Source organism: Heterodontus francisci, chromosome 17 (assembly GCF_036365525.1).
Source record: "Heterodontus francisci isolate sHetFra1 chromosome 17, sHetFra1.hap1, whole genome shotgun sequence".
NCBI lineage: Eukaryota > Metazoa > Chordata > Chondrichthyes > Heterodontiformes > Heterodontidae > Heterodontus > Heterodontus francisci.
Window position 1 is genome coordinate 38,814,455 of NC_090387.1, and position 14,789 is coordinate 38,829,243.

The 14,789-nt window shown below is 41.5% G+C and overlaps 1 protein-coding gene across 1 annotated transcript in view; it reads right to left on the reverse strand.

The window, feature by feature from the left end:
- Positions 1 to 11,672: 11,672 nt before the first annotated feature.
- jph3b (junctophilin 3b) overlaps positions 11,673 to 14,789 on the reverse strand; it is a 155,520-nt gene continuing 152,403 nt past the window's right edge. Inside the window, exon 5 of the mRNA XM_068049893.1 lies at positions 11,673 to 11,753. Coding sequence (XP_067905994.1) covers positions 11,673 to 11,753 — 81 coding nt within the window. The remainder of the gene's footprint in view (positions 11,754 to 14,789) is intronic.

Genomic DNA, 14,789 nt, shown 5'->3' on the forward strand with positions numbered 1-14,789 from the left:
TTGGTACATTTCAATCAGATCTCCCCTCAGCCTTCTCTGTTCCAAGAAGAACAACCCCAGACTATCCAACCTTTCCTCATAGCTGCATTTTTCCAGTCCTGGCAACATCCTCGTAAATCTCCTCTCTAGTGCAATTGCATCCTTTCTATAATGAGGTGACCAGAATTGCACACAGTACTCAAGTAAAGGCCTAACCAATGAGTTATACAGTTCCAGCATAACCTCCCTGCTCTTATATTCTATACCTCAGATAACAAAGGAAACAATTCCATGTGCCTTCTTAACCACCTTACCGACCTGTCCTGCTACCTTCAGGGATCTGTGGACATTCACTCCAAGGTCCCTCACTTCCTCTATACTTCACAGTATTTTCCCATTAATCGTGTATTCCTTTGCCTATTTGACCTCCCCAAATGCATCACCTCACATTTCTCCAGGTTGAATTCCATTTGCCACTTTTCTGCCCATCTGATCAGACCATCAATATCTTCCTGCAGCCTACAGCTATCCTCCTTGCTATCTACTATACGGCTAATCTTTGTGTCGTCTGCAAACATCTTGATCATGCCCCCGACATTTACGTCCAAATCGTTAATATATACCACAAAAAGCAGGGGACCCAGTACTGAGCCCTGCGGAATGCCACTGGAAACAGACCTCCAGCCACAAAAACACCCATTAACAATTACCTGTTGTTTCCTGCCACTGATCCAATTTTGTATCGACCTTGCTGCATTTCTCTGGATCCCATAGGATTTTTTTTAACCAGTCTGCCATGTGGGACCTTGTCAAAAGCCTTGCTAAATTCCATGTGGACCACATCAACTGCACCACCCTCATCTATCTTCCCTGTTACTTCAAAAAATTCAATCAGATTGGTCAAACAATATCTTCCCTTCACAAAACCATGCTGACTAACCTTGATTAACCTGTGCCTTTCTCAGTGACAGTTTTGTCTCTCAGAATAGATTCCAATAATTTGCCCACTACTGTGGTTAGACTGACTGGCCTGTAATTATTCGGTATATCCCTCTTTTTTAAACAGAGGTACAACGTTAGCAGTTCTCCAATCCTCCAGAACCACACCTGTATCCAGTCACACCTTCCGCTATTTCCTCTTTTGCTTCTTTTAACAGCCTGGGGTACATTTCATATGGTCCTGGCAATTTATCAACTTTCAAGCATGCTATCCCATCAATACTTCCTCTCTCCCTATGTTGATCACATCCAATACTTCACACCCCTCTTCCTTAACTACAATTTCTGCATCGTCCTCCTCTTTTGTGAAGACAGACACAAGGTATTCATTAAGACCAATACAAACATCTTCCACCCTACACATAGGTTACCTTTTTGATATTTTATGGCCCTACTCTCTCCTTAGTTATCCTCTTACTCTTAATGTATTGATAAAACATCTTTGCATTTACCTTGATTTTGCTTGCCAATATTCTTTCGTGCCTTTTCTTTGCTTTCCTAATATCCTTTTTGATTTCACCCCTCCACTTTCTATACTCCTCTCAGCTTTCTGTAGTATTGACTTCTCGGTGTTGGGGATAGGCTTTCCTTTCCTGTCTTATCTTACCCTGTAAGTACTCCAGCTATTTCCAAGGAACAAGATTAACAGGGAAATTCCTCCCCCAATAGCTTGATCTTCTCCCACCAGATAATTACAGACCCAACATTTCAGTCAGGAGCAGTTACTGTACATAAGATTGCTTACCCATAATGAAGACATCCCTTCTATGTCATCAGTCAGTATTGTTGGACGTATATCATGCCTTAATCAGGAGTTATAAGAAATTTTCTTTGGTGACCCAAGAATCCGGGATGAAGCACTGATAAAGAAGAAATTTGGCAGGTGACCCATCCTGCCTTATGTTACAAGACTAAGGAGACTCAGTTCACAATATTGCTACCAAATCCCATAAAGTTTGAGTGAAATGCACCTCTCTTTGAACTGTTAATGGCAGTGTAGCAAGAAGAGGACTCGTCTGAGTATATTTAAAAAACGCTCACACTTGCTTTTTTAAGGACATTCTTAAAGTGATGTATCCAGAGCCCTCTGAATGCAGTGATAGTGTAACGTTTTTTTCGCTGGTCGGGGTGAACAATAGTTTTTTAAATTAATTATCCCAATTATATTTTTCCTTATGCCCTGGCACATTAGCCTAGAAAATTAACTTGCTTGAAGAATTTTGCCATTCAGTTAGGCAGAAAGCCTATGGAAAATCTGATGCTTTTAAAAGTAGACTTTCTGATCAACTCGCATGTCTTCTTAAGAGCTTCTTGTTTTAAAACAATATGACACAAAACTTCCAAAACATGAGGTCTGAAGTTCTAGTAGCTGTTCTTTCCTGGCCTGAAATAAACACTTTGTACTATGTATTCTCTATATTACATGTAAATGCAAAACTCTGATTTCAGGATAGAAGATCAATGGATTGAAGAGTTTGAAAGAGATATAGATATAGCCTTCGACACCTGACTGAGGTGCATATACATTTAGTTTATAATTAATACAATTCAATGAATTTCTAAAAATTGCAGATTCACACAAGGGTTGCAATATAAGGGAAATGCTCAATAGGATCCAGACATTGGCAACTTTCCCTCTAATTTGATTTTGTTGAGCGCGGGCCCTTTAAATTTCTTTTGTGCAGCCGTGCATACGTGGTAAATTAAAGGGTCGACTTGTGCTTGGCCTGCGTGGGAATTTTTGGGTTGCTGCGCAGCCACGCGGTCTCGCAGCTTAGAGGGAACATTGGTCATTGGTCTCTTCTGAAGTGATTCATGCTGGAACATGTTTTTCAGAAAAATATTCTTTGACACTAAAACTGTTGGTTCTTTGTTCTAGTTGCAATAAATAATAAAGAGGGACAATGGCAAAGTAGAAACAACTTAGATGAGGAGATACAGATAAGGATGCATGAGGGAGAAAGTAATAGAAGAATATGCTGATGGAGTTTGATAAAGAAAGGTGGGGGGATACTCATGTGGAGCATGAACACTGGCAAAGACCAATTAGATTGAATGCCTGTTTCTATATTGTATCTTCTATGTAATATAGGAAATCTGCAGCTGAAATTAATTGCTTGTGCAGGGAGGCACTGGCATACTGGTAATGTCACTAGACTAGTAAACCAGAGCCCTAGGCTAATGGTCTGGGGACATGGGTTCGAATCCCACCCACGGCAGAAGCTGGAATTTGAATTCAATTAATAAATCTGGAATTAAAAAGCTAATCTAGTGGTGATCATGAAATCCAGTTGTTGTAAAAAACCATCTGGTTCACTAATGCCCTTCAGGGAAAGAAATCTGCTGTCCTTACCTGGTCTGTCCTACATGTGACTCCAGACCCACAGCAATGTGGTTGACTGTTAAATGCCCTCTGAAATGGCCTAGCAAATCACTCAGTTGTATCAAACCGCTACAAAGTCTAATAAAAGTAATGAAACTGGTCAGAGCATTTGGCATCAACCTAAGCAGTGGAATCAACAAAAGCAAACCCAGCCCTGTCGACCCTGCAAAGCCTTCCTTACTAACATCTGGGGATTTGTACCAAAATTGGGAGAGCTGTCCCACAGACTAGTCAAGCAACAGCCTGACATAGTCATACTCACCGAATCATACCTTGCAGACAATGTCCGAGACACTGCCATCACCATCCCAGGGTTTGTTCAGTGGGATAGGACAGACCCACCAGAGCTGGCAGCACAGTGGTATATAGTCAGGAGGGTGTTGCCCTGGGAGTCCTCAACATTGACTCCGGACCCCATGAAGTCTCATGGCATCAGGTCAAACATGGGCAAGGAAACCTCCTGCTGCTTACCGCTCCCACCGCACCCGCCCCCAACCCCTGGAGAGGCCTGCTCAGGTCGGGAAAAAACAGCCCGACCCGACCATCCTTTTACCTACCTCCGACTGGGAAGCTCCACGAAGCTGCAGCGCATGCGCGATGACGTCATACTGATGTCACTCACTCACTGTGCAGACTCAGTTTCATCCCGGACTCCCAGCTCACGTAAGTTTTAAAATTTCAATACTTACCAGTAGAGCACTTACCGTGTGTGTCCGGCCCGACCTGACCCGACTTGACCTGGACTCGGCCCGACCCGACCCGACGTGAACCCGACACATGTCGGGTCCTGTCAGGTTCGGGTCAGGTAGCAGGCCTCTACACCCCCGCCCCGCAGCTGATGAATCCGTGCTTCTCCATGTTGAACACCAATTGGAAGAAGCACTGAGGGTATCCAGGGCACAAAATGTACTCTGGGTGGGGGAACTTCAATGTCCATCACCAAGAGTGGCTTGGTAGCACCACTACTTACCAAGCTGGCCGAGTCCTAAAGGACATAGATATACTGGGTCTGTGGCAGGCGGTGAGGGAACGAACTAGAAGGAAAAACCTTCTTGACCTCGTCCTCACCAATCTACCTGTCACAAATGCATTTGTCCATGACAGTATTGGTAGGAGTGATCGCGCACAGTCCTTGTGGAGACAAAGTCTCATTTTCACACTGAGGGTAACCACCATCGAGTTGTGTGGCACCACCATCGTGCTAAATGGGATAGATTTTGAACAGATCTAGCAACTCAAAACTGGGCATCCATGAGGTGCTGTGGGTCATCAGCAGCAGAATAATTGTATTCAACCACAATCTGTAACCTTATGGCCCAACATATCCCCCACTCTACCATTACCATCAAGCCGGGGGACCAACCCTAGTTCAAGAGTGCAGGAGGGCATGCCTGGAACAGCACCAGGCATACCTAAAAATGAGGTGTCAACCTGGTGAAGCTACAACACAGGACTACTTGTGTGCCAAACAGCAGAAGCAGCTTGCAATAGACAGGGTTAAGCGATCCCACAACCAACGGAGCAGATCTAAACTCTGCAGTCCTGCCACATCCAGTCATGAATAATGGGGGATGATTAAACAACTGACAGGAGGAGGAGGAGGCTCCACAAACATCCCCATACTCAATGATGGGGGAACCCAGGACATCAGTGCAAAAGACAAGGCTGAAACATTTGAATCCATCTTCAGCCAGAAATGTCAAGTGGATGATCCATCTCAGCCTCCTCCTGAGGTCCCCAGCAACACAGATGCCAGTCTTCAGCCAATCCTATTCACTCCACCTGATATTAAGAAATGGCTGAAGGCACTGGATACTGCAAAGGCTATGGGTCCTGACAACAATCCAGCAATAGTACTGAAGACTTGTGCTCCAGAACTAGCTGCACCCCTAGTCAAGCTGTTCCAATACAGCTACAATACTGGCATCTACCCAGCAATGTGGCAAATTGCCCAGGTATGTCCTGTACACAAAAAGCAGGACAAATCCGACGACCAATTACCACCCTATCAGTCTACTCTCGATCATCAGCATAGTAATGGAAGGGGTTGTCGACAATGCTGTTAAGCGGCACTTGCAATAACCTGCTCACTGACGCTCAGTTTGAGTTCCGCCAGGGCCACTCAGCACCTGACCTCATTACAGCCTTTGTCCAAACATGGACAAAAGAGCTGAACTCCAGAGGTGAAATGAGAATGACTGTCCTCGGCATCAAGGCAGCATTTGACCGAGTATGGCATCAGGGAGCCCGTGTAAAACTGGAGTCAATTGGAATCAGGGAAAAACTCTCCACTGGTTGGAGTCATACCTAGTTGCGGTTGTTGGAGGTCAATCATCTCAGTTCCAGGACATTACTGCAGGAGTTCCTCAGGGTAGTGTCCCAGGCCTAACCATCTTCAGCTGCTTCATCAATGACCTTCCCTCCATCATAAGGTCAGAAGTGGGGATGTTCACTGATAATTGCACAGTGTTCAGCACCATTTGCGACTCCTCAGATACTTAAGCAGCCCATGTCCATATACAGCAAGACCTGGACAATATCCAGGCTTGGGCTGATGTGGCAAGTAACATTCGTGCCACACAAGTTCCAGGCAATGACCATCTCCAACAAGAGAGAATCTAACCACTTCCTCTTGGCAATCAATGGCATTACGATTGCTGAATCCCCCACTATCAACATCCTGGGGGTCACCATTGACCCGAAACTGAACTGGACCAGTCACATAAATGCTGTGGCTCCCATAGCAGGTCAGAGGATAGCAATTCTGCGGCGAGTAACTCACCTCCTGACTCCCCAATGCCTGTCCACCATCTACAAGGCACAAGTCAGGAGTGTGATGGAATGCTCTCTACTTGTTTAGATGGGTGCAGCTCCAACAACACTCAAGAAGCTCGATACCATCCGGGACAAAGCAGCCCGCATGATTGGCACCCCATCCACCACCTTCAACATTCACTTCCTGAACCACTGACACACAGGGGCAGCAGTGTGTACCATCTATGAGATGCACTGCAACAACTCACCAAGGCTCCTTAGACAGCATCTTCCAAACCCGTGACCGCTAACACCTAGAAGGACAAGGGCAGCAGATGCATGGGAACACCACCATCTGCAATTCCCCTCCAAGCCACGCACCATCCTGACTTGGAACTATATCACCGTTCCTTCACTGACACTGGGTCAAAATCCTGGAAATCTCTTCCTAACAGCACTGTGGGAGTATATACACCCCAAGGACTGCAGCGGTTCAAGAAGGCAGCTCACCACCACCTTCTCAAGGGCAATTAGGGATGGGCAATAAATGTTGGCCTAGCCAGCGATGCCCACATCCCATGAACAAAAAAAAAAAATTCTTAAAGGTCACTTTCAAGCAAATAAACAAACAACTCAAGCAAGTTAACATTTGGCGTACATTCTGAAGGGAGGAGATAATGCCCATTGTTTTTTCTGTATAATGTTGGAAGTTTAAATTGCACTGAAAATCATAATGAAAGGTGATTACAATATTCTAATTTTTGTTATTTTGTCGTTTCTTATTTAGTTTGAAGTAATGAAAACTATTTGTCAATCACTATCCAGATGATATCAATAATTTTGAAATGATAGCAAAACATTTTGGATTTTATTTATTGGGGTCCAGAGGGAAGCAATGTAACCATTGGTGAACAGACTTCAAAAAATGAAGGAGGGAGCTCATAAGCTGCATTCAATATATTGTAAAAACTTACATATAGTATTATTAGTATACTCCAAAAATCTCTCTAATATGAGATACAGTCAGAATTTATCAAGGCAATGGCCATGCATAGCATTTTAAGACAAATATATATTCTGTTACTGCTGTTCTTTACATTATAATTTAATACATTTTTTATTTGGATTTTATTGATAGCAGTCACATCAGAATTACATGACCAAATCACCAGGATAAATGAAACTCAATGATCGTCCAACCACACGCACAATATTCCCAACAGTCTTATAAGATAGATACTAGAAAGGCTGATTTTAGTCAAATTAAACTGGTACTTATCAATACATCCTAGCCCCAAACTCCACACCTCTTACTGAAATCAGCTGATATACCTTCAGCAACTATACTCCCCATCCATAGTTCACACGGCTACCAGCACTTTCTGATCAACAAAAGAACAATCATTAAACGTCTGCAATTTCCCTGATAATAAAACACAACCATGCACTCAGGAGTTCTAGCAGATTGCAGCATTATAACAAAAATCCATCCCTGACTAAATGCTTTCCCATTACTATTATTAACAGTGAACTTCAAAGACAATCAGCATCTATAACGTCATCTTAATAATTAATTTCTAGTTGTACAACTGCAAATCAATATCCAATAACCAAATATATAGCAAAAAATATAATCTTGATAAAGATAAGTGTCAAATACTCATTCAGACCTTCCAACATGAGAATGGTTTTAGACTCCAGTCAATTAACCAGGTCATATAACTTTTTAAATCATCCATGGAATGTGAGCATTGCTGGCAAAGCCAGCATTCATTGCCCACCCCTAATTGCACTTGAGAAGGTGGTGGTGAGCAGCTTTCACGAGCTGAATTTGTCTTGTACAGTTCTAGCATGCTCAACTGAGTTCTAGATAGGCAAGGCAAGCCAACATAAAGCAACATATATGAGCCATGAACAGTTCCTTGTGGCTAAAAGGACTGAATTGATCAAAAGAATTCTTCATATCCAAGAGTAGCTGCATTAGTTACTGGGAAAGGCCATGGGAACAAATAGTAGAAATTAGTTAAAGATACAATGAGACATTTCTGAAGAAATTGAGGGATTCGGTGAAAAAATGGAATTGAGATCAGCCAAAAAAACAGCGTGTTTCTCTAGGTAACTGACCTTTTCACATCCCTAAAATTTAATATTTTACAATGTTGGGAATTTTTTTTTGTCTCCAGTAAAAGTAGTTCACAGAAGTGTAAAACATGACAGACATGTCCTGCAGGGTAACTTTTGACCTTGAATATTGGAATCCTACAGTGGTAATCTCCAAAAGATAAATGTTGTAAAAATGTTTAAAACAAAATAACCAAGGCCTAGATTTCTGATCCATAGTCTGTGTTGGAAAAAGTAGCCCTCTATGGTTCTGGGGAAATGGGAACTCCCAGTTGTAGGTTAGAATGGTCATACAAATGTAGCTTCATAACATAAGTGAGAAGGATATCCATCCAAAGGGATTATCAGCAGAAACAGAAAGTTGAACCAAGTCTTGACTGTATGTTAATCAGGAAGCTTCATTGGGTAACCTAAATAATTCACAGTATTTTAAATGTTGAAAGTGTGGCTCAGGTAGAATTTTTTTTACCCTTAAATTCAGATTTGTTTATGTTTGTATGCAAGTCAAAATACTATAATGAAATATACAAAATAAATATTCTTCACTTGTAAAGTGACCAAGTTGAAATATTTATACAGTACTTCTGTGTCAATTTACTAAAGTACTGGAGTGGGGCTTGGCTGTTTGTTCTGTGTACCAATGTTGATTTCCATTTAAAGTAGCTTTTTCAAAAAAAATTATTCTGTGCATGACTGGTGCCAAGGCATAAAGTGGATTGGATAACAGATCACACAGCCTGTAATTATTCCAGGTATTGCAGAAAACTGAAGTGTCAGCAGTTGCATTTACTTCTGAGTCAGAGGGTTGTGGACACAAGCCCTAATCCAGCACTTGGGCACATAATATTTCAGTGCCATACTGAAGAAGTGTTGCACTGTTGAAGGTGTCACCTTTTGGATGCGATTTTAAGCAGGCATGTCTGCTTAGGTGGCACCATTCGAGAAAGAGCATGGGAATTCTCTCAGTGTCCTGGCCAACATTTAGATCTCAAGCAAAACAGATTAACTGGTCATTTATCATATTTGTGGGACCATGCTCTGTGCAAATTGGCTGTCTTGTTTCCCTACGTTACCTCAGTGAACACATTCCAAAAATACTGAGTTGACTGAAAAGCACTCTGTAAATGCAAGTTTGTTCTTCTTTCTGTCTTGTTATGAATGCTATTTTTTATTGGTCATGTTCCCAGCTGATGTATTCATTGTACTCAAGTATGAATGTTGCTGATTTATATGTGTAGTTTGTAAAATGGTGTCAGGTATTAAAAGTGTTGGAGCTGGCAATCTATCCGAGATGGGGTAGTGGGCTGGGCGGGGGAGGGGTGGGGAGGGGGTTAATTGTATTTTTCTTGAAAATATAGTTCCATTATCTCTGTCTGGTTATAAACTCATAACTGACAACCTCAAGTAGCCATTGTTTTGTGAACAATTAATTGCAATGATTCCTTCTTCTCTTGAATTACTAATAGGGATCCATATAATACCTATATAATTATAATGATTTATAAATGCCTGCTCTGGACTGACAAGTTGTCAATGGTTAACACCTAACTGGAGGGGGAAAATTATTTATTAAAATTAGGGAAAGCTCAATTTTAACATGATTGTTATTTGATCATAGAAACATATATCAATAACAATTTCATTTTTTGTTGGACTACCAAGACTAAATTTTCTAACTATCAATTCCCTGCCCCCAGTGCAAAGTCAGATCTTCTTAAATCCATAGCCTGCATTTATATTTACAACTATTGAAAAATAAATTCACAACCATTTCAACATTTCATGTCAGCTACAGCTTTGGAAGCAGTCTTGCATTGTAGTATATCGAAGAACTATGTAAAACAATTGACAACACATTTTTTTTTAAATCAGATGCACAAGCCACAAATTCTTGGGGCAGGATTTTCCCCACAGGCTTCAGGACCCTGCTGTTAGGCTCAAATGGGAGTCAGAAACCCACACTGTATGGGGAACTATCTCTCATCTGTGATTTTCCTCGAATTGGCCAATTAATGGCTAGACGGCGAGCTTGCCATCCAATTAAGGAAAGCGGGTGGACGCTCGAAGTGGGAGGGCCAATAGGAGGCTCTCCAGCTTGGAAGCAGCAGCAGGATGCCTTTGCGGGTAAGTGAAGCAGAGGTTGCCCTCAGATGGAGGCACCCTCTCTCCAACTTTTTAAAATAAAAATGGCCTCAATAGCTAGGCCAACATTGTGGAAGGGACCCCCTTCACAGGGCAGCCTGCAGCTGGAGCTGAAGCCAGACAGGCAGGGAGGGCCTGTCTACTGCCAGGAGGCCATGTCCAGGCAGATACACTGTCCCCCAACACCTCTGAAGACCTGGAGGCTGATGGGAAAATTCCAGTCGGCCTCCAACAATAGGCCTTAGTAAGCCCTTAGCTAGTTGAGTTGGCTACCCGCCACTTGCAGGCAGGCCGTCTTGCCGCACCCACCATCCCACTTCTGGGAAAATAGACCAGGGGTGGGATGGAGCCAGGGAACTGGTACTCTGGCTGGTGGTGTGAATCTTTGTGCCCACCCTCTTCGGGGCCACAAAACCTCCCCTAGGACTCAGAATTAACTCCATAAGTCCTGAAATCTTTTTGTGACTTTCAAGATGCACAAACTTTCATGCCTGGAAAATTATTTTCATTAAAATTTCAAATATTGAATATTAAGGATTAGAATTCCAGAAATGGTCCATTTGGAGCCAGGACCAATTTTTTAACTCACATTCTCTGAAAGAACTAAAGAGTCATTTGCAGATTCTGATTTTGTTTTGGTGCAGAAATACTACTATTACTCCAAAGGTTAAATACCCTCTATCACCTTTTGAACAACTGTGGTCTTCAGAGGAATACATCTTTTTTTAAAAACTGATTAAAAATTATGAAATTATCATATAGGTTTGTAAGTCAACCTAATGAGTTGATTTCTATTATATAATTGTTGCCTTATTCAGCTCATTTTAATAAAAATACTATGAATGTTTCCACAACAATAAATAAGAGAATAGTGATAGTTTTGAAAATTGACTTGAGTAGACCAACAAAAAAATACTGTAAAGTACAGTATCTCAAGTACATTCAGAGTAAATCTTCATTGATAATCAAATGGACATTTCATGTCTTAAGTTCCTTGATGTCAGAACTAAGGTAACGTTACCTTCCTCCTAGTTTGTCTACAGTTCTTCTCTTCAAACATTGCATGTTAAATCGTTGAAGTAATGGGGAAGCATATTTCACCATTCTGTCATGCCACAGAGCTATGTTATTTATGCCATTAATTTTGACTAAAATCCAATTGTTATCTAGGAAAGGCAAAATGTGAAGAAGTTGACCATGTTCTCAGTAAAAGCTGACTTTTTCAGATTGAAGTACATCAGTTTTCTTTTATGCAATTTCATTTTTTCTCTTATTTAAATTGACAAATAGGCATTCAAATAAAAAAGTGAATAAACAAAATGGCGACACTGATGTTTAGCAAAATCACCATAGCAACCAGAATAGGATTGGAGCCCTAAAAGAGAAAAGAAACAAACACATGAGACATGGAAATAAGGTGACCCAATAGTATCATAAATAAGTATGTTTGACACAATTCTTTTACTCTTTAAGAGGAGAATTTACCCAAACTTTTCACTGATCAAAAGTGGTAGCCATTTTTAATAACAGAAACTTCTTCATGATTAGTACTCACCTGTGTTATCCCTTTATGAAGTAAACACTTCCAAAGAATTAGAATTAATCTGCATATGTTCATTTGATCTCAACTTTCTGTTAGTAACTGTCACTGTTTAAACCATAGTATTCAAATGAAAACAAATTAGTAAGCAGAGAGATGAAATTACTCCTAATGTCAAATGGATGAATGCCTCTTTTTCTCTATAATTGACCAGCCATTAAAGAAATTACATGTTTCAAAGCCTTTTGGTCTGATGATCCCATTTATGGGACATTAATTATAAAGAAAAAGTGACTTGTACCTGTCTTTTGTTAAGAGACATTTCGGCCCTCCTTATCCCAGTTTATAAAGTACCTAGGAAACCTTATTTTCTTTTGGAGAGTGGAAGGCAGAAGCCACAATGATTTCATAGGCATGTGTGCAATGATGAATACTGATCTGTTACCAATACTGATCCTGTCAGGTTTTATAAAAAAGAATGATAAGTGTCTTTCAAACTCATACCCAAAGATGGTGGCCTATTAACATAGTGGCTGGAAACTTTCGCACCACCCCCCCCCCCCACTCCCAAAGAGTGGGCTGGTGGCAGAGGGGGCGTGTAAAATGGAGTGGGAGGCTTGGGGCCCCTACCCGACCCGCTCCTGCCTCTGCCACCATTTTATGTGGGGCGGCAGCGGCGAGAAACGGCTTGCCTGCCCCAAGTCAATCAAGGCCCTTAAGTGGCCAGTTAACAGTCACTTCAGGGCCTCCAACTGCCACCACAGAGATTTTACCATTGTCAGGCAGACGGCCCAGGCCTGAGAAAAGCCACCTTTAAAAGGTAGGTGGCCTTCTGATGGCCTGGGGGTGGGGGAGGGGCCCTCCTGATCAGGCACCATGTGCCTGACTGAGGGCTGCCCCTAGCCCCCCAAATTGACCACCCCCTTGCCTCTCAGGGGCCCGACTGATCATCCCCCGCGAGGCCCCAAAAACTTACCTCTTTTCCGTTTTCTCCGTCATCTTGATCTTGAAGCTGGGTTGCAGTCCCAGCACTGGCCACTGCTCCCAGTGTCACTGCTGGGACTATGAGCTGCTGGCCCGCTGATTGGCTAGCAGCTCCATTAGGCGGAGCTTCCTGCCTCAATGAGGTGGAAGTCCCGCCTGAGACCAATTAAGGGCCTGGGGATCATAAAATGCGGTCTGGATCCCCAGGCTTGGCGGAGGCGGGATTGCCACCAATATTTCAGTTGGTGGACGGCTCCCGTCCAACAAGTGCAAAATTCCGGCCAGGGAAATTCAATCACGAAAACATTCCTAAATCTAATTTTTTTATTGTTAATTGTTGTTAATTCTGCATTTGTAATTTGTTGCTCTGGTTTGCAATAGTGAACAATTTTTAAAGTTACTGAAATTTGAATGGAGACACCATCACTCCTTGTGTGATTTCAAGCCAATTAGTTTCCAAGAAGTTATTCTGCAGTTCCAACTGGTAATTACTGTCGGGTCATTTGCACAATTAAAACACAAATTATGCTGTGTACAGACGATTTACCTCAAGTACATCTTTTGGAAGTAGATCATTATTAAACATTTTAAAGCTGTTTTCCATTAAAATTATTTGGGATATCCAGGTGCACTATTGTGCTATGACACAGAGTAAGATTTGGGTTCTCCCCTGTGAAACCTAAAACAGCAGGCTAAGAACTGGGAAAAGTGTATCTGTACCACCTTCGTTCACCATTCAGCGGCTTGTTCAAGAATGGTACACATAGAGGCCTGGGAACAAATCTCCTGCCAAACCTTATAGCTTTGAAGTGGTTCATGGAACAGGAGGAATTTTAAACACTAAAAGAAAAACTATTTAACAAAAATTGGAGGGAAAGAATGTTTTAATTACTCCTCTACCTGATTATTTACATGACTCTGCAGGAGACTGTCAATATCCGAGCAAACCATCAGCAATTGTAGCGAATATTTATTCCATTTCAATTTTTGATTTTTGGATGAAGAGTGTATTACTGTTTGAGTGCGTTAGTGCAATTTTTGTTGAGTGAGGCAAATCTCATATTACAATCTGTGTGACTGCAAGTACCTTTGTTTCCGTTCTTTGTCCTGTGTGGGATATGAAGGTATAACTGACAGGCTGTGAGTTTCCTTCCTATTCATTCATTACATGTTACACTGAAAATTAATTTCGAGTAAGGATAAGACAATTATATCTAATAATGTACCACAGTTATAAAGAGGTTAAAAGCTATTTGCCTTATACAGGCAGGCTGCCACAATTCAGAGATAATTTATTATGTCCTACAGGAACCCAGATTAAGCAGCTAATGCAAAGTATCGAACCTGAGCCTGGATTAATCAGGCCATTTCAGTTAGCTTTTGACTGTACAATGAAAAGGATGTTGTCTTTGTCAAAGGAATTGTTTCTGTTTAGATAAATTATACTCTTAAAAGTCATAACTTCCAATTTTATGACAAAAATGTATGTTAGCTATTTTCTATACAAACTAATCTTATTGAGCTGCAGGTAATTCAGTTCATTTCAGATACTTCTACTGACATACTGGGAGCCTTTAATGAAGGTATAAGCTGTTGCTAGGTAACTACTCAGAAAGCTAATGAGATGGCAGTATTTAATGGCTCAGCAGATCTTAGGCACTGAAGTAGTTGTGCTTCTTATAATGAGCTAACGAAAGGTTGGAGGAGAGATAGCCACAGTAATGTACTGAGCTGAATATCAGTATGAATTTATACATTATTCTTTAGACATATATCAGATGTTTAATGACTCCTTGTGCTGATTTCCTTTAGAGATATTAACATGAATAAAATGATATCGGCATTAATAAAGGACAAACAGCCAATTTCTAGAAACTGATTAACATC